Below are 27,593 nucleotides of genomic sequence, written 5' to 3' on the forward strand. Positions count from 1 at the left end.
TAGCAAGAAAATGTGTGAAATTGGGAGTGCCAAGAAAGCAAAGATTTCTTCCCTCTCTACCAAAATAGAACATTGCTATTCCTCCCGTCCTATCTGCTTCCCATCCCACTCAGCACATATTTTGAGCCAAGTCTTCGAATGGTGTAAATCAACATATCACCATCGAAGTATAAGAAGTCACAGTAATTTACACCAGCAGAAAAAAAAATACCTGGCTGTGATCTAGGGAGATAGATAGATAAATAGATCTACACTCAGTGGAGAGCACACATGCCTATGCACATGAACACACACTGAAGGATGGTGGAGCCAGAAGACGAATGGGAAAACCATTAACAAATTAAAAGCACCTTCCAAGAAACAGTCAAGGGAACTCCCTTTCACTGCTGCATCAAAGAGCTGCCCATCTTTTCCTCATACACTGTATGTTTACTTCTGTTTTAGTCCAGACAGCAGGTCTGCATGTGAAATTAAATTGATAATCAATGAGAGCTGACCTGCTTAATTAATTTGCTGCAGAAACCAAGTGGTTAGGGAGAGGCTGTAAAATCAGGGGACATGATGTCTAGGCGAGAGGAGGACTGCAAAAGTTTTCTGTGTGCATACACATGCAAGATCCACAGCAGCATTTACAAGTTGCATTTCTGATATGTTGGAACCATCATAGGGTGATGGGGGGGATTGCTGAAGCTACATTAGTTCCAGTGGATATGGGAATTGTGGCATTGGCAGCTTAGAGTGAAGGAGATGAAGAACAGGGAGACAAAAAGTGCCATGAAGTTGAAGAGGCAGCGAGTCAGGGAGGGGGTAAGAGATAACCTCTCTCCTGCTTTATTTATTATGCTGCTTGGCCACTATGCAATTTCTTGGGGTGCTGAAGAAAGTGGCTGAGGGAGGAAGAGGAGAAGGCCAAGGACAGCAGCAGCCCTGCCTTCATCCATACATACGTATGTGTCTCTTTGGACCCACTAGATTTACTGCAGGATTATGTTACTCCTGTGGAGACAGAGCTCTGGAACAGAGCATGCTAACAGGATTAGGGCTTCAGGATTTAGACAGAGAAGCATGAAGGAGAAAAGTAGGGGAGATTATTTTCCTTGTCAGATAGGGAAGGCATAAAATGGGGCATGTTTGATGGTGGGAGGATTCTGGCTCAAGTGGAGGGTGGATAGTTCTGGATTTATTAAATCCAGGAACAAGGAGTTAAAAGAAAAATGATACTTGGCAACACTTAACAAAGCACTGTGTCTGGGCAAGGCACACTGTGCTGGGCTGGGCTTGCCAGCTCTGTGTCTTTGAGAGGCTCCACTCAGATTTGGGAGTCATCAGGGACACGAGGAGTGGTGCTATGCTAGCCTGCAAAGGAGATAGCGGGCCCAGAAATACAAAGCTGCAGCCTTGCTAGGAAATCCAGGGCTGTAATTCTCCCCAGGTACTGCACCAAGGGTGAATGCACAAGTCTGCCTTTGGCAAAGTCTGATGTCTTTGTCCTGCCTGCGAAAGCAGCAGAAGTAGGCTGGGACCTGGATGTTTCTGGGCAAATCCTCTGCACCATGTCTCTGCGCAGAAACACTTGTGGCCCTCTGGCTCATTATGCCAGCTTTTCCTTAGTTTTCCAGATAAAAAAGCCATGGGACTGAAAGCTTTTCTCTCCTTCCTCAGGTGAGTAAATACAGGAGACGTAAGAACTGAAAAGACAGAGGAACATTCCTAAGGGAAGGCACAAAGAGTCATCCTCAGTATTCACTGCCAGCACCAAAAACCTCTGATGTTCCCAGCTGCAGTGTACAGCTGAGACACTGCTCCTTGCAGCAATTCAATCTTTGTGTAGCTACCACCTGAAATGCCACTCAGGAAAGTTAACTAATAACAAGCACAAAACCATCTAAATAAGGAAGAAATGAAAAATACACATCAGCTGGATCTTGCTGCCATTCCTCATCCATCGACTTCTACAGATTCTGAAAATTTTACACACAGAGCAATGGAGGCAGTGACAGCAGCACTCATCATGGCCCAAACCCACTCCAAATCCTGAAATCCATCCCCAGTCCCTTGCCACACTAGATGATTCCTATGAGCTCATCTCCACAGTTACTAAGATGGACCGGCTCACACCACATGGGAGCTGGAACCCAAGATGCTACAAAGAAGGAAGAGGATCAAAATGGATGAGAGATTGGTTTTCTGATAAAATCCTCATAGTTGAGCCTGTCCAAAGAAAATAGTCAAAAATAAAAGGTCAAATCCTGCCAGGTGAAGAAAATGGCCAAAAACAAAAGGTCAAATCCTGCCAGGTGCTCTTTTCCTTCCTAGGGTTCAAGAAGAGTTGTTGTTTTCTAAAGACATTTGCAAACCATTAGATAAGATCTCGGCACACACACCAGGGCTGATGCCTGGAAGATAACCTCAAATCTCAGAGGCCATCAGCCAGGTCCCAGGTCCCAGGAGGTGGAGGAAAACAGAGTGGGCAAGAGCCAGAACAGCTTTTCTGCAGCAGGGTTGGTTTGGCCCTGTCCACTGGCAGGGGCATGCTGGTGAGGATGGCACATTGTGGTGGCAATTCTCCTCCTTGTCTCCCCTCTCAGGGACACTCTGGCCAGGTTGCTGAGTTAGCCTCCCACCCTGGCCCCATGCCTGAGAGAAAGATGGAGCACCAGCCCCTGGACAGGGGGATGTCTGGGCCAGGCTTTGTGGGGAGTGGGCTTCCAGGAAGGAGGAAAACCTAGCAGGGGTTTTCCCTGGGGTGGGAAGGGGAGGGAATGTGTGGAGCTCCACTCCTGCCGCCTGCCCTCCCACTGCCTCCCCATCCCAGAAACACAGCGGTGCTCGGCACGGAAACAGCCCAGCCAGCCCTGTCTGCTGTGAGCACATATTAATCACATTTTCCGCTGCTCCATCCTGCCTTTCCCGTTTCCCTTGCTGCTGAGTGCCAGCAGCTGGGGACTCAAAGGTGAGCCATCACATTTGCAGGGAAACACCCTGGCCCCACTGTCATCTGAAACACCGGAGGGAGGGGAAGTAGGGGGCAAAAGAGAGGTGGTGAGAGCTTCCCATCCTCTGCAGGGAGCATCACCCCCTCCCCACCCCCCTGCACTTGCTGGTTTTCTCTTGCATTAGCTCCCTGATGAAGATGTGAATGTTAGCTGACCCGCCTACACGTGGCAGAGCACTGCTTTTGGCCCACAGAGCTGGCAGAAATTCCAAGCAGTGTTTGGTACACCCCATATGTCTATGTGTGCATGTGCATATATATGTGTGCATGTGCAGATATACATATGTGCATATATGTATGTGTCTATATATATATATATATCTCTCTGCATGTATATAGAGAGTGCCTGTCTGGCCACACCTTCCCCTCCCCTCCCTGCTCCTCATGGCACCAAATCAAGCTGCGGCAGACTTGATGAATCCCTTTGGCATGGTTTGCTCCAGTGCTGCAGCCCGGGCTGCACCGAGCTCCGCACTGATGCAGGGAGGGAGCTGCACCCCGAGCACAGACATCACAGACATCTGGGAGCTTGCTTAGCACAGGAACAGCAGGATTAGTGTGGGCACGGAATGTGGGACCAGCGCCCCCCAGCACCAGGTCTGTGAGCAAGGGGCCTTGGCCTGGCCCTGCTGAAGCTCAGCAGCTGGCAGCCAGTTGTTTGGCGGGGCAGGAAAGCAGTCACCCGGATGCAAGGGGTAGGCGAGCCACCAAAAAGCAATTACTTATCCTCCAGCCTTGGGAGGTGTCTGCTACATGAAGGCCAGAATGTGGGAATGAATAGATACTGGAACAGAGGAGTAAAAAAGAAGAGGTTTGATTTTTCCACTTTTTTAATGAAAAGAGGAAACAGAGTAGAAGAAAGCTGACAGAAACCAAGGGCCAAGTCCTAAAATGGTGACAATTCAGATGGTTGTAGGATTGTTTTGGATTGACACCAGCCAGGCCTTAGGGTCTTGCTGGAGCAATGTAAATTGGCTGAGCAGCACTGAAACCAGTCATGCTGTCCTGCTCCACCCTGGCTGAGGATGCAGTGTCCAACACCCAGGACTGCAAAAATGGGATATTTATTCTCCTCTGCAACTAAAACCACCTTCCAGGCCAGATTTCTGCTCCAGCTAAGACTTTAAAAGGTAAATTTATTGCCCGTGGTTATTTGGAACACTGAGCTGTGTATATAGCTCATCTCTCTGCCCAGCATGATGAGTATGTCCTGCCTGACTCAGCTTACAGAAAAGGTCCCAATGAGACCCCAGACTCACCTGGGGTGAGGAGAGATGGCCCCGGTTCACAGAAAGGTCTGCTGTGACCAGTGGGTCCTGGGAGAGCCCAGAGGCTCCACACCACTGCATGGGCACTGTGTCAGGGCTGTACGTGAGCTCTGCCATGAGCTACTGTCCTGGAGCCAGCACACTCGGGATCTGGGGGAGCCCAGCTGAGGATCCCCTATGTGGGGCCAGACTGCCCTGTGCCTCCATTTCCCTGCTTCTAAAATAGGACTAACACTCCCTCACTGGCACATGAGGAGCTTAAATACTCCAAATATTGCAGGTATGAGACCCTGATAGGTACCTCTGCACAGTGAGGACTCATTCTGGGAAGCAGAGGGAATTTGAACCTAAGACACACTTGTGGGGAAGGGGAAATCACACAGCCCGGAAGGGAAGGAAATGTCTGGATGAATCCTGGACAAGGCAGGCTACTGCATTTCGTGCCAGCAAAGGGAAGGGACAGCTAATTTAATAGAAGTGCTGAGCAATCAAAAATGACTGGGACATGTGTGTGGGGGGAGGTGTGTGGGACCCAGCCGAGTTCACACGGACACACTATGGCACATCAGCAGGGAGCACCTGAACACAGCAGCAGTGCTGGAGGGTGCCACAGAAGAGCAGAGAAGCACTTTCTTGAGGCACCCTTAACCAGGGAACAACCACATGACCAAAGCAATAGACAGAAAAGCCAGCCTGGCACCATGGCTACCCTAACCCTCCTCTCCATACACGTCCCATGCAGACCACTCCAAGTTTATCTTTCCTGGCCACACACCAGCATCCATATGGTGTGAAACAGATGAACACCCATATTTACCCTCCTTCCTCCTTGCTCCCACCTCTGTGGGTGTCCCAGAAACACAACAAGAGCATGCACAGCTCCCAGGGCTCAATGCACCCATTCTGACCATGCCTGCTTAGCACAGATCTCACAGCTCTGGCAGCCTGAATTGTTTCTCATTATTTATTGCTCATTTTGTTCTCTGGGATGGTGCAATTGCCTCTTAGGATTTGTGCCCTTTCATTTCCAGGCCTCAGTAACTCCTGAACTACAGTTTCATGTGGTTTTGTGATTGTTAACCCAGCATGCAGACGGATCTACGACCACAAAAGCTCAATGAATCTTATATGGCAAAACACAGGCTGTGAAAACATTTTCTCCTTCATTTGCAGTCAAAGAACATACTCTCACCACCACGAAAGATGCAGCAGCAGCCAGGTTTTCCAAGGAATAGTGTTTCCTCATTGCTGTGCAGAGGGGAAAGGACTATTTCTGCTCAGAGCATCATCAGTCTTTTAGCCATCATCAGAAAAAGGGTCCCTCACAGATTAAACCCTCTGGGCCTGCAAAATCTCTGTTCTCTTCCCTCTTGTTGGCTGCAAGATTCACCAAGGTGCAGGAAGAAGAGACAAAAAGGACATTACCTTGTGGTTTTTCCCGTGTCTGTACATCATCCAGTCCTCCCCATTGGTGCTGACCTCCAGCTTGTAGGTACGCACATAGTAGCCCTTCTGGGTTTCTCTTGAGATGGCACCCTGTGTGGCAATGGCTGTGAGCACAGTCAGGAATTGGAGGTCCACCTTGCCAGGGGAAAAAGGGTGGAGAAAGGGAAGGAGAGTGGTGACCACCTGAGACTCCAGACTGGCTAGTTAGTTCCTCTCTCTGTCTCTGAAAAATTAAGACGTGCAAATTCAGCCTGTCTCACTCTCTGTGGGTGCACAGTTCAACATCCACTGTGCAACAACCCTTGCCAGGGCTGACTTCAGCAGGATAGAACCCTGGGACAAGAGCAGCTAAGGATCTTGATGTCTGGTTTATATGGGACCATCACAAAGCCTTCTTCCTGCCTCAGACCAAGCAATAGGATCTGCACAGAAGCGCACATCCATTAAAGCAGGACAGATACTGACTTTTTCCATGTAAAATAAAAGCATAATATCCAATTAGCAAGTGCTGCAGCTCTTGGTTGTGCCCTGCTGGTTTTTTTTCCTGTTTGTTTTACAACATGGGTTGAGAAAGGTCAGCAGAGCTGGCTTAGTAGCCCTGCCATGAATGAAGAATGAGACGTCTGCTAGAGGCAATGACATTCAGCACCTCCTGCTCGTAGTGCCCTTTAGCAAGCAGTGTCTCCCGGCGATGTGACACAGCCAGAAGCTGTGTGTGGACACACTGTGGCTCGAACCAGCTCCCAGGGAAAGCCTTTGCTCTGTCAGCCCCCCGCCTGACATCAGCCCGCTCACGCTCCCTGCATCGCTGATGAGATAAACATTATTCTAGTTGTTTTTCTATTCACCCCCTGGAGACTTTGGTCCTCAGGCCAGTGGTGGAGTCAGTGGCCCTTGTAAGTGGCAGAGGTCTCTCAGTCTCTGTCAGACTGATGGAAAGTCCATCGAGGTTTGGACAGAAAGGAGGGGCTGGGAGAGAGACAGCGGATGGACTCAGTCCTTGTGCGGGCAAGCTAATGGGAGAGCCAGCCTGCCGCATTTCACCAGGCACTGCAGCTCCCCTGCTGCTTGCTCCCCCTGAGCCAGAGGCAATAAAAAATTCAACAGCCCTTATGGTCACAGGTCAGTTTAGGAGCGTGACACTCCATTTGGTGGGGAAGAGGCGAGGGGGCTGGAAAGGTACCTGGAGGTACTCTTTGTTGCTGTCTACGTTGGGCGTCCAGCCGTTGTCATCACTGTTGAGCCGGCTCTGCTGAGGGGTCCATCGCCCATCTGAGTAGGTGGAGGAGGCACTGATCTGCATGTTGGAGATCCTGCCAGACTCCATCCCCAGAGGCACATTGCACTGAAAGTCTAGAGCAGACACACACATACACAGAGATTGGTTTACACTCTCAGTACTTCACCCCCGAGTGAAAGGCAGCCCTGAACTAATCTCTCCAGCTAACCCTGAGCAAAGCTGCCTGTCTGGAAAGATGAACAGATCTGCACCATCTTGCAGGTTGTGTGTGTTCACAGATGGCACTGAAAAATTATAGATAGGGCAGCTTTGTGTTTGCATGGCCCTCTGAACACGAATACAGTCTGGATCTTTGTCCCTTTCTCCATCTTCTTCACCTTTGTTCAGTTTTGACACAATTATGTCCCTTGCCTCCCTCCATCTCCACCAAGATGTTCCAAGTACCCTTGCCACAAAGCTCCTATTTTGAAGGCTGTAGGTGAAATGTAAGCACTGACAAAGCAAGGAATACAGACAGACACATTAGGAGGGTGCTTACTGTTGCCAGCAGGAACATCAAGCATTGGAATGGGCATCTCTAAAGGTTTTGTGAGCATGTGAGAGCAGGGATGCAGGTGTGTTTGTGTCTGTGTCTATCTGCATGCACTGTATGTGGTATCAGGCCCATAGGGATTAACCAGACAAGATTATGAAAGACACTGCTATGCTTTTGTTTGGATCTCCTCACTTCTAAGGCTTTAGAAGTCACAATTTATGGCACAGCTCATGTGTCCTGTAAAAACAATACCAAAGAAAACAGTGATAGAAAATACTGCATGGTCCAAGCGTGCTTCTGCTGTAAACCAACGGGGCTCCACCAAACTGCCTGTGTTTTTTAATGTGGTCAAATCAGCCTTGGATGGAAATGATGGGCCAAGTTAGGACGTCAGTGCTATTACTAAACTTTCATTTTACACCACCATAAAGGAAAACAGGTCTGGCACTTTCACAAAGGCTCTGGTGCTTGATTTCTCAAGCTTTGTGTTCAACATTTTATTTACAAATCCAGATCAGAAAAGGGAATAAAGAACAGATCAACTGAGTGTGGCAACAGGTAATGGTGAAGAGCTCATGCTTATCTGTAGCTCTCACAGCCTCAGCAGAACAATCCTTACTCAATCATAGAGTAAGAGATTGTAACCCTGCTGCCCTTGTGCTGCACAACCCCTACTCTGTGCTGCTCTCTGTCACAGGCTTTCAGTGGCAGGTCAGGGACTCCCTGTCTTTCTCTGGGACTGAGAGTTGTCCTGGAGGCTCCTTGTGTTGTATCAGAGGTTCATTGTGAACAGAGGTCAAGAACAGTAGTTCTGAGGCAAAAATATCATGGGAAAACAAATGGAATCTTTCCTTGCCTGCGTTATCATAAAAATCAAAATGCTCTTCATTCTCAAAACACGCAACTTATTTCCTCGCTCCATATCAATTTATCTCCCTTATTAAGGGTTATAAAACAAAATTTGGCTTGAAATTCTTAGAGCTTTAAGCAATCTTTAATTAGACAGCCAAGAAATTCCAATTTGTGGTTTGGGACTGTGAATTTCTGGAAAACTAGAGAGAGAGAGAGAGAGCACATATTTTTCCCCATGTTTTAATGAATCTGCTGCACATGCTGGGCTGAAGTCTTCCCCTAAATCCTTTGGGCTCAGTATGTACATGAAAGATGCTGACCCAAAAGGTACTGAGAAGACTTCACAAGCAAGTGAAAAGTCAAGAAAAGGTCAGAAAGTCAAATTCTTGAAATCTTACTTCTATCAAAATAGAGAAGAGACCTAAGTGAAACTGCTGTGTGCACTGCTGGTGGAGAACCAGTCCCTGGACACACTTCTGCCTGCTTTACTCTCACATATGCCAAATGAAAGATGGGAAACACAGGGGACACAACTAAGTCATGCACACACATTTACAACTTACTTTCTGGGACTTCCTGGTGGATCAAGTAGTACTGAGCAGAGAAACCATCCTTAGCCACTGCCAGGTCTGTGTGGAAGGTGAGAGAGAGGACGCCAGTGGTCGAGCGGATGTCTGATGGCATATTAACGCCACAGTACCTGCCTATCAAGGGGCCAACTGCAAAAGAAAGAGCAGCAAAGGTAATACCTGCTTTTCCACTGGCCTCCTGGGTCACCAGCTCATTGCTGATCAGGATAAAAAAGATAGGCTTCAGGGATGGGCTATTTTTTATATCTATTGGCCTGGTGCCATGCAGTGCAGAAATATCCACTGCAGCAGGCATTGCTCTGCAATTGCTGGGAAATGCTCCAAAATGCTCTGTTTCTCGGTTTTGCTATAAGGTAGGGAAGTTCTCCCATCATTGCATGAACCCACTGCCCTTCCTTGAGGGAGAATTGCTGGTGTTTGGAGTGTCCCACGGGGCTTTTCAGATCAGTGGTTACAACAGAGCAATAGTTTGTGGTTTAATGAAGGCAGCCTTCAGCAGGCACACTGTCCCCAAGCTGGCCATGGCATGCCCTAAAGGCAGGTTGCAGGCTGCAGCCACCTCTGAGGTTAGGCACCCTTGGTGTTCAGACATACTGCACAGTTTTGGACCTTTGTGACACCAGGAAGAGCCAAGGAAAGCAGTGCAGCACCCTGTGGCTTACCCTGAGGGATGCCATCCCAGATGTCTAGCCAGTCATACTTGCAGTCTCCTTCCCCTGACTGCAGTGGGTCATGCTCGAGGTCAAAAAGCAGAAAGTGGAGGAGGATTTCTGTCTTTGGCTTGGCTATGATGGTGAAGATGCAGTCCAGGTTGTGTGGATACTTGTCAGGGAAACCTGGAGACTCAATAGTGCCGTTGGAGGCAGTGAAGTTTCTGGAGCAGTCCTCGGAGCCTGTAGCAGCAGGAAAAACCCAGAGCCTTAGCAACAACAAAGCTTAATGCCAACAACTTGGCACTGTGAAAACCCCATTCTGAGTTTAGGGTTGTGTATTCACTTCTGGAAATGTCCTGCAGCTCAAGAGCTGTGGGAATAAATGCAAGAAGTGAGAAGGTGGTTTTCAAAGCTTTCCACAGGTGGAAAGACAAGGTCCTTGAGGTACTGTAGTGGACAACATGGTTCAAAATCCCTTAGACAGCTTTGCAGACATAATCTGTAAACCACTGCTGATCCTCCTGACAATTACCTCAAAACCAGGATTAGAAGAGTGATCCTATCCAAAGCCATTGCTGTGATTTGGCAGGCCAGCATCATGCCATGTCCCTCACACCGGTGGTGGTGGACAGGGAGGCCACACCAAGTTGGCCTGTCTTCCTCAGCTGGCACTTTCCACTGTAACCCACCCTCAAACTGACCTGGCATATCTGTGTGATGCTCCAGAGCCTGCAGAGAGGCTGGCTGGCACACAGGGAGCCTCCATCCACAGCAATCATGACACAGCTGCTACCTGCAGCCATGCAGGCAAGGCACCACAGTGACCCCAGGGCTGGTGGGGGAGCCCCATTTGGGGAAGGAGCTGCTTGGGATGGGGCAGAGAGGAGTATTGGGATGTACTCATTTTGGAAAGGCTGCTCCCATGGGCCATTCTCCTGCAAACTCCAGCCTTCCAGCACAGATATCTGTGCCTCAGTTTCCTCTTGGGAAAATTCGTAAGCACAAATATTTACACAGCATGAGAGCCTGTGGGAGGGTGCCAATGTCTCCACTGTTTGCTGCAAACCCTTGGGAAGTGCACAGTTAGCCTGCAGCCCCCACTACTGCCCCAAAGACCCACACAAGGGACAGGGGCCAGCTCCAGCATATGTCTCCACAATGTGGCCACATTAATAGTGGGGATAACAGAGGCCATGGCAGGGGGGTCTCTGCTGAGAGCAGGAACAGAGCCCTCTTTTTCACAGAATCAGCCATCCACACCAGAAATGCAAGTTATTTCTCTCCTTAAGGAAGACCTTTGCGTGGTGGGGAGGACAGACAATGTTGCCTCTTATTTATTGCTGACCTCAGCACTGGCCTCGGCTGCAGCCGGGCCAGCTCTGTGCCCCCTCTCATATAGCCAAGGTGCCTCGGGCTGCTTGGGGAAGGGGAATTTGTGTCATATTCATACCACGGTGACTTTGAAAGCCTTGCCAGGACAATAGGCAACAGAAATCTGCAGCCTGGAGCTATCAGAGGAGAAAGGGGGTGTTAGAGAGGCTGCTGGCCACTGCTGCAACCTGGCACTAGCATTCACAAAGGTTTCTGCTTCACTTTCACTGGGACACTCTCCTTCTCTACAAACCCTCTTGCTCCAGCTCTCCCAGGCAGCACCAGCCTTCCCAGGACTAATGGCAGACTTGTTATTCAGTTCAGCATTAACCTACAGAGTCAGGCCAGCAGCCTGCAGTAATAGCAGGATCTTGCACTGCATTATGCAGTGCCTGGCTGGAGAGCTACTCAGGAGAGGCTCTTAATTGACTACCTAATGAAGCAGCCAGCTTTTCTGGTGTGAACCTGTGGGGTAAAATGCAGAGACAAAAAAAAAAAAAAAAGCCAACACAAATCACAGCATAATGCCATGAGCAGGGATAAGGGTGTACTTCGTTCCAAACAACCTGAAAGACTAACAGATAAATAGTGAAAATAACACAAGCTCTGAGCTCACGGGAAAATGAAAGGCTAAACCCAGAGTCAGGGACTGTCCTCTAGCAACAGGCAAGACCACATTAGACAACAGTTTCCTCCCGTGGCGTTCTTATCACATTCGGCATCTTTGTCTACATTTTGGCTAATAGCAGCAAACACAATGATCAGCTTTTTATAAGGAAGCTGCAGATAATCAACGGGAGTCATGCTGACTTCTGTAGCACAGGCCAGCCTGAGAGGAGACAGCGCTGGAGAGCTCAGGCCGGCCCTGCGAAACTGACTCACAAAGGGAGCAGCAGGGAGGCTGGACCAGCCGGGGCAGGCAGCTCCTGTCAGCCCACAGACTGCTTGCTGGCTGATACCCATCAGGGCATTCAAAGACTGGTATGTGGCTGTTTGTATGCAGATTGCTTCCCTCTCACACTGTGATAAGGGAAATTTAGCACAAGGTGGGGAAATAAATGCTCCATTGAAAAGAGTTGTTTTTTTAGGTCACCTTTAAGACAGAAGGAATCTGCAGCCACTGCTGCTTTTACTGATGTGGACAATAACGATCCGATGACCTTTAAAGCTGGTGACACCCTTGCTGGTTACCCTGACAGCTCAGATGGAAACTTGGCCCGTGCCTGCCTGCCAACAAAAGGCAGGGTTTGCTTGTACTGCAGGAGTGCTGCAGCCAGCACTGCCCACGGCCCTCTTGGAGCCCTGGCAGGGACTGGGGTCGGGCAGATGTGGGCTGGGAGTGCTCCCGGAGCACGGGCTCACCCACACTCCTGTGCCAGAACCTGCCTTGCCAGGCTTGATTTCGTGGGCTGTATCTGGAGAGGATGGCTGCCCCCACGGGTGGGGGGGGCAAAAGGAGCCCCAGCACCACTTCAGCTCCAGCCTCCATCCAATATCTGCTCTCCTTCAGATCAGCTCTTGATTCCTCTGCCTCCCTCCCTCCCTCCCTCCCAGTAACAACTTCTCCTTTCCTCACAGATTTGGTCCCTTACTGGCTCCCAGCCAGACTGACAGGGTTCCTGTCTGCCATCCCTTCCCACAGCATGGCCAGGCCACCTCAGCCAGCTGGATCAGCCCACAGTGCCTCGTGCCCTGAGTCAGGGCATGGATGCAGTGTGAGGTCAGGCACAATCCAGCACAGCCTGCTGGGCTACCAGGAGGTGTGAGCAGGGTTAGAGAGGCAAGGGGGGCTGAGGTGGGTCTTACCTGCATTCTTTGCCATCCTTACTGATGGCAACTGGCCTTAGCAAAGCCCAATATCTGGCTGAATCACTAAAATTTCAGGACTAATCTGCATCCTAACCATAAACTAACAGTGGTGGTGAGCTGATTGCTCAGCAGCTCAATGGCCAGTTATGCAGTCCAGGCAACCACCAGCAACAGCACTTTCCTCATCCATCTGAACCTTCACACAAGTCCTGTCCTCATTGATTCACAATGAATTTAGGGAGTTTCATTCTCTTGCAGCAAAGTCTCAACATTCGCATCTACCTCCAGCCAGGTTGTGGGCTGTCTGTGCACCTCTGCCTGCTGCACAACTGGCCCAGGGCCCCTGGGCACTGCTGCCTGTGCTCCCCATCTTCTCTTCAGAGTTGCTGGATAAACAACCCTATTGTGATCCTTTTTGATTCTTCCCATGGCACAGACTTTTTTTTGTGCTAGATGCAAAGACTGAAAGCCACGTGTGTTGTCTTCTAACACATCACCAAAGGAATGTGGGCACATGGCAGGTGCCTGTGTGCCCACACAAAACACTCTCCTGATCCCTCAGCATGCAGGCACACCTCTCTCACATGCACACAGAGCAGAGGCTATTTTTTCAAGCCTTTCTTCCCAGGCACAAAATTCTGGCAAATATTTAGACAGAGACACTACTAAAAGGGCTTTGAGCAGATTTTTCTTTACTTTATAGTAATTAATTATTAAATAGAATTATGAACACTTCCTCTTATATCAGCCTGGAAGGGTGCTGCCTCAGACTTTGACAGCATTGCTGACAGAAATCACTTGAAGACTAGAGCTCCCCAGTTACAAACCCCACATCCGTGGAGAGAAAACACAGCATCACTGATCAACCTTGGATTACAGCTCCACAGGAGGGGGAGCTCCATGCACTTCTAGCAGAGGGACAATCCCCTTTTAGCCCTAACAAGCTCCACACATGCCAGAGAGTAAAGATATATGTTTCTGGTCCTCGAATACAAGAGAGTATTTAAGGTGGAACCCTGCTTTAATTGCACCCTGTGATCCAAAAAATTCACTGTCATGTGCCACTAACATCTTTACCTTCTTGGAAATGTGATGCACAGACTTGCTTCACTTAAAAGAAAAAAGTCCTTTATCTCTGGAAAATATGCCAGAAATCACATTGAAAAGGTGGCCAAAGGCATCTCCAGACAAAGATAATTGTATCAAACAGTCTGGAAGACAGGCACTGACTCAGACACTCACCTGTCTTGTAGATCTCATAGCGCAGAGAGAAGCCGGCACCTTGCCGTGCGTAGTCTGAGGTGAACTTGATATAGAGAGAGGGGCCAGAAGAGATGATGGTAGGAGGTGCAATGTTCCCACAGTGCTTGCCCAGCAGGTCTGCCGCCTCGCTGTCCCCATCGCGGATCTCGATGTAGTCGTACCTGCGGAGGCAGGTGAAATGGCAGGGAAACCATCTGTCAGGACATGCTTCAGGATGCCAGGCACAAACAGAAACCACTCTCAGTATCTGCATATTTCACAGAACGTCTTCCAGACAGGTACCTGGGACTCTTATTCACAGCACACCACACCACAGACCCCAAAACACTTTTTCTCTTTTGTCTGACTACATTTAGGTCCTTCCCTCTGCTGTCATTCACGTCATTAATTTGTTGTACATACATCCGCTCACCTTCACAGTCAACATGCAAAATTTAGAACACGCATTACCTCCACTTCCACAAAACTCCTTTGGCATGGGAGAAGCTCAGACACAACTCTCCTGAGGCCGCTCTCCTCCCCTGAGCTCTCTTCTGGAGTGCCATTGTGCTGTTTGGCAGAGCTTGCTTTATTCCAGTATCCATGTGGGATTTGGGCAAGTACGTACCAAGTGAGACTGTGAGTGTTCAATCCACGTGAGCAGGTAGCTCTTTTGTGCACTGATACCACATTGGTCCTTTAGCAAGCATGGCAAGTAAACTCACTTAGTGCTTGGACATTAATATTAGTCCTCTTCTATGAAGTGCTAATGAAGATTTTCTGTGGATGTGAAGTTTTGTGTAAGAGCTGATTATTGCTGATCCTGTACACCCTGCAACTGCAACCTGCCTTTGCTAAACCCTACTTGAAGATGTTCCTACTGGCCTGGATATGTGACTGGTCTGGGGGAGGAATGCATAGGGTTAGAAGAATTGCCTCCTGCTGCAGAGACAAAAGCTTGTTGCAAAGCTTGGCTGGAAGGTGAAACTGCCACAGATCCCTCCATATTTTCTAGGCCATGAGTAGGCAAGGTAGTAGTATCAGGCTCTGTGTGCTGTGAAGAAACAAACAGCTTTTACGTGTACATCTTGTTCTTCAGCTGCTTTCTAACACCCACGTTCTCCCCGCCCCTCTCCTGTGTGGCCAGCACGCTGCTATTTACAGAAACTGACCATCTCTCTAGGACTGTTTATTTGCTTTGTATCAACCTGTTTGAACAACATGCTACAGCTCTTCTTAAGGGGCCAGGGAGGAAAAAAGCATTTCCAGGCTGCCAGGAATCTGCCTTTCTTCTTTGTCACAAGATCTTCTGTTTGAGAATGGAGAGTTGAAAGGAGAAGTAGCTTGCTGGATACAGAATGATCCTCATGTGACTCATTCCCGTTCTGTAAAGCACATATCGGCGAGCAACAGCCTCAAAACAAACTTACAGGGACTTAGTGTGCTCCTCCACAAAGAAAGATGGCCCAGACAGCTTTGGTTTCACTCCTTTCTGGGATTAAATCAGGCTGAGAGCCAGAAGCAAAATGCCTGCAGATAAAATCCTGTCTACGCTGGACTGAGCACTCAACTAGCTGCAATTGCCCAGCCTTTAACTTCATTACAGACTCAATTGGCTTGGCCAAGGTGAAATCCAAGCGGTCTTGAGAAGTGGCACTGGAAGAGGAAGAGCATTTGGCTTAGCTGGTGTGTGGACACACAGCAATGCAAATGAAGATTGCTCCCCCACTCTCTCCTCAGCTCGGCCTAGCCCCTATCACCTTGTGACCCCTTGTTACCCTGACACCAGTCAGCAGCACCCTGCATGACCCCACTAATGTCCATCATGTGGAGCTTCATCCGACCATCTCTCCAGGGAGGAGGAACATAGAAGACAGTGTCAGTGCTTCTTCTAAGTAGAATTTTTTCCTCCTTGTTTGTCTATTTGTTTAAAGTAGTACTGAGCAAACAGCAGGGACATTTTGTTCTCTAAATAACTACTTGCTTTCAGCGTGCTTGCAGCCCTTCCACATCTGAAGTGCACATCTGTGTTGCAGAACTACTGGCTACTAGTGAAATTTGACTATGTGGCAAAAAATTAATTTGGCAAAAACATGAATGTTGGCAAAACACAGTTAATGGAGTGGACTGTAGAAGCTGCCATTTTCATGCACAGGCAGAGGTTAGCTGCATCCCAGGGAACCACATCTGTTTGTGCCCTCGTGGGGTTGTACCTTGCCAACACAGTACATGGCTTCAGCTGCTTGATTGCAATGATCACAGCTTCTGCTGTGGCCAGCACAACAAATATCCTAGTGCTGTCCACATGGCTCCTCAAGCTACCCAGTTCTGTAGGAGCCCTGGAATTTCAGAAGCAAGTTCTGGACCAAGAAATTTTTGCTTATTGAATGGGTGACAGATTTCCAGTAATACATACAATTAGGGAATATTGCAATCTGCTCATGGGCAATCTGCAAATGGAAAATTAAAAGAATGAATCTAGTAAGTAAATCATCAGGAAATATTTGCCTCTTTAAATTAAGACCTATTTGGCTTCATTCAAGCATCTAACTTAGCTTTCTCACACTGGAGCTAATCCTGAATAAATCAAATGTTATAAACAACTGAAAAAAGCCTTTAAGAGAAGGTCAGGAAATAATTTTTTGCCAAATGTAAAATTAATAGAAATGTGTAAGAATTTTCTTCCCTAGTCAAAAAATCTTGGCCTAAGTCCTCTGCTCTGCATGAGGCAAAACCTTTTCTTTGGGTCATATAAACAGAGTGTGAATTGGGGAAGTACTAGACTTGGGAGAAAGCACCAGCCCAGATGAGCAGGAGCCCCTACTTCCTCTCCACCACAGCAATTAAGCTTTAGGCTTTCAAAATGAAACACTAAAGACAGCCAATCAAAACTGTTAAACTTCCAAACTTCAGCAAGAATGCCAGCTAATCCCCACCACAGATTGTTTTGGATCCATGAGCTTTAGGCATGTCCATGCCTTGGCCCTCCATCAAACAGATAAACCCCATTCTCCTCATTCTGGGTCAAGTTACAATCCAGTTTGGCCAAATCTTCGCTCCTGTTAAGCTTAAATATGGTTTCTAGACTTTCTTCTTCCCTTGTGAAAAACAAGAAGAAAAATTGGAAGAAAACCCAACCATGCTTTCTACTCTAACCATTTCATTTTCAGATAACTATGGCCTAGGGCACAGCTGAGTGGGACACATTTATGCTGCAGTGGTGTTCAAACTGTCTCATAAGTGCCCAGCAATTTGCATTCACTCATATAACCAAATCCCTTGTTTCAGTCAACGTGCACCAACATTTTTGTGGGCTGACCTCTCTGGCATTACCTCCAGTGGGAAAGCTGCCACCTCCAAGCACATTTCATGGCCACCTCTCCACACCTAGGCATCGCTCCAACGAGCCAAACATAAACATGTGAGGGCAGGGTGCAACCTCTGTAACCCACAAGCACAACGGATTGATTAACCAACTCTTCTTTTGCAGGAAGGTGAGCACACTTGGCTGCTCCTCCAATGGCACAATGGCAAGATATTCTGAGCTGCCACTTGAGTGAGAATGCCAGTGATTTGGTTTGAAACCACCTCAAACTGCTTTTCACCAGGGACTTTTGAGGCTAGGAGGCAATGCTGAAGTGCTTTTAACTGCCCAGACTATGGAGGCTGAGAAAAGGGAAATACAAGGCATAGATGGTCTTCTTGAAGTTGTTTAACAGAATTAAACGAAAAATGTACAATGCTTACAAATATTGCTGCATTTTTATTACAGATTTTTTAGTAGAAAGTGCTTTGCTGATGTTAAGAGAGCTTTTATAAACTAATTGTAAAGCACTTCTACAGCCTGTATTATTCATGCTTGTTTGCTTGCTTTTTCCTCCAGTCAACCTCTCTGCTTCCCAGGCTTTCCTTTCTCTTTTTCCCACGTCACTTTGCTGCTGGCTTCCGAAATGAGGTGCAACAAAGGCAAACAAGCCCCAGCTGTAGCAATTATGAGAAGACCTCCAGCTTTTCAATCCTTTTCTGCTGAAAAATAGGCAATCTGCTCCCTGATCATTGAGCTGTGCTCCATGATCCCCTAGGGCCAGGGCAGACCTCCCAGGTGCCCACCCAGGCACTGCTGAGCTCCAGAAATGTCCATGTGGGGAGCAGCACCAGCAAGCCTGTGACATTCCTCTGGGTGCTCCTCTCCAGAGGGACACCCAGCACAAATAGTTTAGTGACCCATACTGCTGAACACAAAATCAACAGCTCCACTGACCTTCACCCCCAGGTCCCAAGAGATGCTGAGTCCTTCCCCCTGAAACATGCTTCAAGGGCATTACAGGGACACCAGCATAGCATAGGGAGAAACACGAATAACAAATTATATATATGTTCACAGCCATATCACTCAACCTCTGAATGCATAAACTTGTGCAAGCCTTGCTTCAAAGCCTAAGGAGGATTGGCCAAGCTCTGACCTAGCTGGCGGCTTTGTCTGTCTCTCTCTAGAGCTATGATTTGAAGTAGGTGAGGACTTGCACTCAGCAAAGCCCTGTTTCCAGTGCTTGCCAGGACTGGAGAGGGAGGCAAGGCTCTAACCTGAACCTCCCCCCAATGTTTAATTTGGAGCTATTATTTATAGGCGTTTCCATGGGGCTCATGACTGCAGCTGGCAAACAGTAATGACGGGATTCTCATGAGACCCTGGGAGGTAGGAAGGCAGAGAGGAGCCTTCTGCGCCAAGGTCACACAGGAAGTTTGCAGCACGGCCAAGAATAGAACCCAGTCTTGACTGGAGAGATTATATTCTATTGGAGAAATCTGGCCTAGATAGACAGGGAGACAAATAGGTACAGACTGCATGCCAACAACCCTAAATTTGGGAATGCCCAGGGCTGACTTGAGCGCTCAAGACCTCTGATCTGCTTGAACCATATGTCATTGTGTCTTGAATGCATTTGCTGAGGAGAGGAAGAGAAACTGCAATTCTAGTGAAATTCAGCAGGTGTTAATATTCTGCAGGTAGCTGGGCAAGGCCTGTGCTTAGCCACACAGGCAGCTAGTAAATAGAACTGTTACCCCTTTGAAAAGGTGGTGGGAGGCTTATTTCTCAGAAATTCTTATAAAAAGCATGAGGTTTTTTGAACATTCTCTAAGAACAGACAGTTTCTTAGAAACTAAATAGCAGTAGTAGTATAGAGATAGTTAAGAAATGGTGAACTAGCATCTCTGTGCTTGTTGTGCAATCAAGAGGTGGCTAGAATTAATATCCATTATGTGCTAGCTGGCTTAGTAGATTTTTCTGTGTCACCACTCATCTTCATGCTTTTTTGTACGCCACCTTCCAACCAAATCCTTATTTCATGGGTGGTTACATTGCGAAAGACAAAAAAAACTTTTCTGTGATGTTTACACAATCTTGAGCAACTGCAGGACATGCCCTTCAAAGGTTAAATTGTTCAGAAGCTACTGAGGACTTTTAAATGATTTTGGTTTTTTTTACAGCCATGATAGCAGAGGCAAGCACCACTGTTGTCTGATGAAACAAGAGCAATGGAGTTTGATCTCAGCTGCCAGCCCTTAATCAGAGTAATTAATTATAAACACAGCAGATGAATTGGATTCTCCTTTGACTTGAACTGGTTTTACACATGTGTAACTCATCATTTTAAGGGTAATCACTCCTAATTTATCCTGGTGTGAGAAGAGAATCAGTCCTCATAGACACAGGCTCTGATATGGATTTGTGCACAGAACTAAAAAGCCTGTACCACATCTAGGTTTAGCCAACGAAACGTCCTCTACTCTCAGTGGAAGCAGATTTCTCGCCCCCAGCTTGGATTGGGATTAATTGTTCTTCTGCACTGACAACAGAAGTACTTTGAATCACTCTTACTGACTAGACCTGGGCTTTGGGTGTCTGAACAATGCAGAGATGAATCTGATCTCAGTCTGAACCTTTTGGGGCCATTTTTGCCTATGCTGAGGCAAAAGATGCTCACAGAGCTTGCCCTTGTTTTGCCCTTATGGAAATAACTGACTCTGGCAACAACAGAGAGAAATGGGCTATAATTGTTCTGAATCTGAAGGGATTTCACTGGATTTCAGTGACTAAAATGACAAAAATCCAAGCAGGGGGAGAGCTAGGCTGGTGTGGGGGGAGTGGGGGGTGATGGCACAGGCAAAACTGCTTAGGATTTCTCAGAAGTTTGTTTTGAATTTTTTGTATCCAATTACGTCTTGTGTAACCACATTATTGTGGGGGTTTGTAATCATTCTACTGTGCTTTGGATTATTTTCTTATCTCCTCAAGAAATCTGACCAGAATTTCTGAAAAATGAAAAAAATCCAGTTATCCAGTTAAAGGGAAAGAAAAAAAATTTAAAAAAGGAAAGAGGGAGAGAAAAAGAAAAATAGAGAAGGAGGGAAAATAACTCTATTAGATTGGAAAGCTTCTTCAAAAATGCCTTGAAGACGACAAAAAATGGAAACTATGAAGAGGCTCTATTTTTTACCCTTTGGGTTGTTGTTTTCACCCCCTATAAGCACTATGGATGGGAAGAGCCTTTCAGCAGTTACTGCTAACTTATGCGGGAGGCCAGGGGGGGAAGGCAGCCAAAACACCTCGTGCAAAGTGAGGAATACACCCTAACTGCAAAGTGCTCCTGAGGCAAGCTGTGATTCAGGAGGGAATTTCAGCTCCTAGCATGCTGCTGCCCTCCCCTGAGACAGGAGAGCAAAGGCTCCCCGCACTGTGCCGCTCATCCATGCCAGGCTGCCTCCCGCAAGCTGCGGAAAGGCGCCTTGGGGCCGAGAGCTGCTCTCATCTGGGGCATCTCTGGAAAACCGACTGTTATACAAGAAAAGAGATGTGCTAATGTGCACTTAGGGGGTTTTCTGCAGGCTGTTGTTCAGGAGTTACACATGGCTGTTTAATTTTATTTCTGTCTCCAAAACCATCTCTATAAATTCCTCACTCTTCTATTTTTAGCTACAGGGGTCTTTTGTTGCAAGATGTCTTTGGTGTTCATTGGTGAGGGGAGAATCATGGTGAAATCAGGAATAAAATATATAAAGCATGCTCAGAATAAGCCTCCTTTCCATGGCATTCTGCCTTCTGTTGCTGTTCTAAGGGAACTGAAGCAACTCACAACCCTTTCATACCCCAAAACACAGGACACTTGAGAAAATGCATTTGCACTTTTCTCCTTCTGCTACAATCCATCTGTGGAAAAAATTAGACTTTGGTTTCTATATCATTTTACTGTCACCACTCACAGGCACTTGATCACTAACAGAAAGAAAAAAAATTATATAATAAAAGATAACCACAAAAGGAAAATTTACTGCCAAAAAGCAGCAGAGCAGGCATAAGGCAAGGGTAAATGCTCACTTTGATCTCTTTGCAGTGGGGGTAGTGGGAGTACAGATTTCACTTTTCTGATGGGATCCAGTGCCTGACAGCCCAAGCAATAGGTGGGGACGAGTTTAGGTCGGGCTGTCCAAGTTCTAGGGTGCTGATGAGGATTAGGGAACACTCACGTGGCCTGCTGTGCCAGCCCTAGTCCCAGAGGAGGGAGTGATGTCCCATCACACCTTGCTGGTGCAGTGTCATCATGGCCTTAGACACAACATGCAGTGAAAAGCAAAAGGAAAGAGTAAAAACTGGGATCAGATGAGGATCAGAACTTGGTAGCTGGACTTTCCACTATCACTCATTTGCACTGGCTTTTTTTCAGAACAAAACTGAAATAAACACCTCATTAAGCACCAATTGTATAAAGGAGGTTGTAAGAACAGAGCCCTGACCAGCCCACCCTCACCCTCCTGGCTGTCTACATCCCTCATTAATGATGGATGGTCACCCTGGGACTGCCCCACCATAGCATGACTTTCTGACCCTGCATTTTCTCAGACACAGCCTGTTCACAGCCCAGATCCCGCCTTAGCTGCTGCACAAGTGAGTAAAGCTTTGCTGCCAAGACTGGCCTGCAGCCTCCACTATTTGGGCATTCCCACAATTTGGCTGTGCCAGCTTGCAGTAAGAGCTGTTTCTGAGGCAAACAGTGCACCAATCCTGCTTGATCCCTCCTTGCTTACTGCATAGCACAGCATCTCCTACTCCCTTCTCTCCTCACAATATGGGCATTGCAGCTCAATAGCCATCTGAACCAAACAGTGCCAAGTCTGAGCACATCAATGCCTGAATGAGGGCGAGTGCTGTGCCACACACGTGCCACACCTTGCTGTGCACTGGCAGCAGCAGTGGCCTCCCACATGGCTCTCTTTGACAGCAATGACTATCTGGGGATGTGGGAGGAATTAGCTGCTGGCAGGGGCTGGTTGGTACCCCTGAGGTGAGCTCAGCCCAGCCCAGGACAGCAGATCAGAGAGGCAGCCATGTCAAGATAGAGGAGGGAGACAGAGGTGAGGGAATGGGATGCTGCATGAGGCTGGTAGGTACTTTTTCTCCTTAAGGTGCTCTGGGAGCAGGGGGATGGGGCTGTCCCTGTTTCTCCCACGAACAAGGACCCTGACACTGCTTTGTTCAGAAAGATTTTCTTTCAAGCAACCCTTGTGTCACCCTCCCGTTCAGCCGTGGCAGTGTGTCTGCTTTGTCCTGCCAGCTCAGCCATGGAGTGTTTACAAGCCTCCCTCACCCTTCCAGGCTCTGGTTCAGCTCCATTGACACTGAAGGCAACAGACTCCTCTCTTGGCGTGTGATGAATCAATTACTTCCTCTGACACTCTATTACTATAGCCCTTACATCTCCAGATTGCAGATGAAAAGACAGGCTGAGAAGGGGGACAGGGAAGGGGAGAGGTCTCCTGAGGTCTCCTTCAATTGAGTTGTTGGACATCTGAAGAAATCCCCATCTGCCATATTTAAAGACAGAGAGATGTTTTGCTCCGGAATGGCAGAAAAATCAGAGGGTTTTCACAAAAGAAAACCTAAGAAATCAAATGGGTCAAAAAAAACTACAACAAGATGCAGTGAGTATAGATCAATGGTGAGTCAGTCCCCTCTGCTGATGGAGATCCCAGACTGTATTCTCACCCATGATTAACAGCCAAATATTGGTATTACCAAAGAGGCTGTCATTACACCTTCCTTCTCACTGCAAAATAACAATGTAAATGAAACCTCACACAACACTCACAGAAGAGGAAGGAAGCTGAGCACATGCCTCAAACTCTTGTGCTGCTGGTGGAGGGCGGGGGGGGCACTTCTCCTTGTTGGACATCCATCAACAGTCCCAGCTCTGAGGTTTCCCTGGAGGCTTCTAACACGTGGAGCACTTCCCATGCAAACACCCTGCATGCAGCATGGCCTCAGCAGGCACGGGGCTGAGAACAGGCACTCTCCCATCACCAGTGGATGAGTACTGCCTGTCTCAGGGAAGCACAACTCCGCCTCAAAAGATTCCTCACGCATTATCTTCTGTACTGCTGCGAGAAGCTGGGGGCAGTCACATAACACGAGCAGCCACCCTGCTAGTTTCTGTGCCATTTGTAACAGAATGAAGTCTTTGGCAGAGGATTTCTGCTGTCAGACCCCACTGCTTCATGCTCTGCTTCTAGGAATTCATTAAACAATAATATCTCCATGTCTGACCCAGTGTTACTTTAAAACCACACCATACCACTATACTGTGGTTGCTCACTAAGGCTGCATGAAGATCTCAAGAATTCCTTGGGATTAGCAGTGGGGTGAGGTGAGAAACCAAAGGAAAATCCCTAGGTTATTCACTCTTTCTAATGACCTACTGATCTACTCACTAAGCCAGCATAAGGAAGGCTTTCTATGGTGTATTTGAACTAATATATCAAAGACAGTTGCTTAAAACATCCTAGCTGTGATTAGTGGACCATGACTGCTATTAACTTATAAGGAATTCCAGGATCACCAGACTGTGGTTTGCAACATATTATTACCATGCAATTCAGTGGTGGTGTGCAGCCGCTTGATTTAAAGGAAACTGAGAACTTGCCTCAGACTAAAACCTAACCTCCCCCAATTCCTTCAAATATGTTCTATGCTGAGTTGTGGCCAAAAGCAACCACAAATTTCTTGTGTTTTTCAGTCTGTTCTTTGCAGTCTGTTCTTTTTATTTTGCATTCATATTTAATTGCAGAATTCACACCCAGCCAGAAAAGACTGAGAATAAAACTGGTCGTCTTCTGCTGCACTCTGACCTACTCCTGTGTGATGCTGCTGCTCAGCAGCCTTTGGAAGGGAGCATGCTTTGCACTGCTGCTATCTAGACTGGGTTTTATGCCTGCAGATGCCCAGATCTTCTTTTCTTTATAACACAGGGAATTTTAGGTGATTCACCAAGGCAGGAAAAAGAAATCAATAGCAGGAAAGGGGAAGAACCCAAATCTCACAACTCTCAGAACTGATATTTGCTGGGGAGTCTGCCAGTCCCTTGTTACAGCCTGACAACAGGGATTATATCCATTAAAAAGGCTGCAAGTAGCTAAATCAAACAGTTGCTCACTAAAAGGCTAAACTAGCTCCTATGTAAATCAAGGTAAAATCTCACGTTTCCTTTACAGAGCTTTGCATCTAGTCCTTAACAAAAATATCAGCCTAGAACTCCCCTTACATTCACTAAACCTTCAAACTCCTGCATCCAGACAACAAACCCATGATGTAGAAGAGCATTGCTAAGCCCTCTGTACCACACAAAAAAAGTGACCAAGACTCATAGTCCCACATACATTTATTTAGGCTTCTGAGACCTGTTTGGGATGAGCCTCTGTGAAGGGTGTCACCTGGTGTCACCTTGTGGGCTGGAGCACTGTTGCAAAGATAGTCAAAGGCCTCAGGCCTTTGCTCCTGCTGAAACAGCAGGAGCACCTCAACACTGTGTATCAGGCATTCCAGTGGGATTGCCCTGCTCCTATCCTACTACCTCTGCACTGAGCAGGGTCTGCAAAGATGCAAAGGATTTAGAGCTGGAGCTTGCTCAAAAAAGGCACAAGTTTCTGACACTTTTAGCTGAATTCTGAACCCACTCAGGAGTCACCACAGCCAGCCCTGTCCTGGCTCCCTCTCCAGATGCTGTGAGGTCCTGTTCCTTCCCTTGCTGGACAGAGAGGCTGACTAAGAAGCGAGTACACCACCACGGCTACCAGTTCCTCCTCAACAGCAGGAAGGAGGGGGAGAGGTCTCTGTCTCTAATCCTATTGTTCCCAGTGTCACCAGCTGGCCCTCAATTTGTCATCATGCCAACAGGAAGCAAGGTGCAAAACAAGATTTGACTCCTATGCGCCGGATGTTAGTGAGCTGGTGGGTCATAGGAGACTCCATGAGAGTGTATTTGGGGCCACCACCTTCTGCAGAGCCTGGACCGGGCCTGTCTCTCCAGGAAAAGGCTCTGGGGCACAGAGGAGCACAGCCACAGAGAAAGCAGAGATGGGAAGCAGAGAAGAGGGATGTGAACAACCTTGAGCTGTTAACTCATGTGGCTGGTCTCATCATCACAGCTAACCCATTCACTGATGTTCCATTCTGGAAAATGACCCGGGCTTGATGGGAATTATGAACCATACAGCGGATGCTGGATGGAGTTAAAAAACAGTAGAAGCCCATTTGAAGACAAGTTGAGCTGCAGTGTCATGTTACCCAGACTGAATAATTTCCTGTACGTTAGAAATGTTGCTTCTGGCTATCCATGCCACAGATGTATGAGCAAGCAAATGCCTTCCTCAACATCTCATCTTTGACTTCCCCTCACTGCAGAGTTAAAGCTCCACTCCCCCAGTACTTCAGGAGATGCAGTCACTTCCCCTTGCATCCTAGCAAAGAACCCCTCCAAGCCCTGGCATTCTCCAGTGCTCCAAATGTGTTTCTCTTTTCTAAGCATTTTGCCAATCACTAGATGAACTGCATTGTTTCTAAAATGTTTGCTAATAAGCTACTTATGCATACTTTTCAAAGCATTTACTAATTAGCTGTCCATGATTGCTGCCTTGTCTACTCTTAACCCTCACTGATGGAAGGATGGCTTCTCCCAATAGTACACTCTTGTTTGAAGGAGATGGCAAGAGAGGCAGGCTGAAAGCGGCAGCCCCAGCTGCCTGCCTGGCTGTGGCTACTGGCTCTGGATGCAGCTCTGCCTGCCACATCAGCTCAAAGGAATTTGAGCCAGTGGCTCTCTAGGAAGAATGCAGAGCTGTTTTGTTCCAGTGCCCAGCTTTTTGGCTGCTCAGGAGATGGCCATGCTGCCATAAGAGGCCTTCAGTGGCTGTCCAAGCTGCACATGTCACCCTTTGTGCTGTGGCATGCTGCTGCCGGTGTCCCCTGGCCAGCGGTGCTCTGTGACATGGGTGCTAGGAAGGTGCTGTCTCCCCAGCCAAACCTTGGCTCACTCTCGCCTTCAAGCTGGGAGCAGACGTGTCTCCTCCTGCCATGCCTGCTCTGTACCCAGCGCACATCAGGATGATTCAACTCTCTTGGCACCATTAGGGCACTTAGGAGGTCACAGTGACCACTGTATAAATTTCCTCATGATAGTGGCCCCGGTTCCTATTTATTGAAATCTTCTGGGCTTGACAGTGGGACCCAAAGTCAGGAGGAAGAGCCTGACTGCAGGTCAGTTTCCAGTTTGCCATCTCCAGCCCATTTGGGAGTCCCCAGCCCCTGTCTCCAGAAACTTTAGCCAGCGTTTGGCATGTGCCACCAGAGGGGGCTGCGAGCCGCGGCAGCCGTCCCCTAACTCCTTCCCAGGCAGGGATCCCACCGACTGCTACCCCGTTCAGCATGTGCTGGAAATGGCCGCAGAAAAATCCACTGGCTGTGGTCTGACTACCAGTCGGGATGTTTTAAAACACTGTTCCTCTGGAGCAGATGTTATGACTCAGCTGGAAGGTCTTGTGCTGGCAGAAGAAATACGAGCACGTCCACTGCAGCCTGGAGGGAGCTGCCTCTGCTGCGCGTGCATGGCCCAGCCCAACTCTCTGGTAGGGTCAGCTGAGTGTGGCTGGGGGTGGCAGAGAAAACAGCCAAACACAGGAGGGAGCCTTTAGTGGTCCAGGGAGAAGACCAGCAGCAGGAGAGTGGCACGAACAGAAAAGGTGGTTGGTCATAAACACAATGACTCATGCATAGCTGAGGTTTTGGACTTGGATTTTCCAAGCAAGCAGAGCAGACAGAACAGCACAATGGCAATTAAGGAGTGGACAGCTTAGCTACATGACTGCAAAAGCTGTCCCTGTTGCCCATCTATTGCAAATGGTTCAGGTCACTCCTGGGATCCCAAATCAACTCCAGCATGCACGAGAGTGCCCAGCAACCCCCATACCACACAGAAGTGGAAACATTTCACTACAGCAGCAGCCTGCTCTTTTCCACTGGATACCACTTCCCTGTTCATTGAACAGATACCAGTGATGTGGGGTGCAGTACCTGAGCTCCAGCTGCACTCGCAGCACAGAGGGAAACAAACAGCCAGACACTAGAATGATCATTTCTGAATAGCTTGGCAGATCTTTTATCAGAGCATCAAACTTCCCTTTTGGCTCTGGCATTACTGCTGTGGCCCCACAGCTGCAGGACAGCACAAACAATGGCTCTGGCCCCTACTCCCTGCCACAGCATG

At 48.0% G+C, this 27,593-nt stretch overlaps 1 protein-coding gene across 4 annotated transcripts in view; it reads right to left on the reverse strand.

Moving 5' to 3' along the window:
• NRP2 (neuropilin 2) overlaps positions 1-27,593 on the reverse strand; it is an 88,782-nt gene that overhangs the window by 46,070 nt on the left and 15,119 nt on the right. For all 4 annotated transcript variants that reach the window (XM_064719119.1, XM_064719118.1, XM_064719120.1 and 1 more), the window contains exons 3-7: positions 14,002-14,183; positions 9,589-9,819; positions 8,900-9,055; positions 6,893-7,062; positions 5,689-5,844 (exon numbers count right to left, since the gene is read on the reverse strand). In XM_064719119.1, the coding sequence (XP_064575189.1) occupies positions 5,689-5,844; positions 6,893-7,062; positions 8,900-9,055; positions 9,589-9,819; positions 14,002-14,183 (895 nt within the window). The remainder of the gene's footprint in view (positions 1-5,688; positions 5,845-6,892; positions 7,063-8,899; positions 9,056-9,588; positions 9,820-14,001; positions 14,184-27,593) is intronic.

This window comes from Zonotrichia leucophrys, chromosome 7 (genome assembly GCF_028769735.1).
Source record: "Zonotrichia leucophrys gambelii isolate GWCS_2022_RI chromosome 7, RI_Zleu_2.0, whole genome shotgun sequence".
Classification (NCBI taxonomy): domain Eukaryota; kingdom Metazoa; phylum Chordata; class Aves; order Passeriformes; family Passerellidae; genus Zonotrichia; species Zonotrichia leucophrys.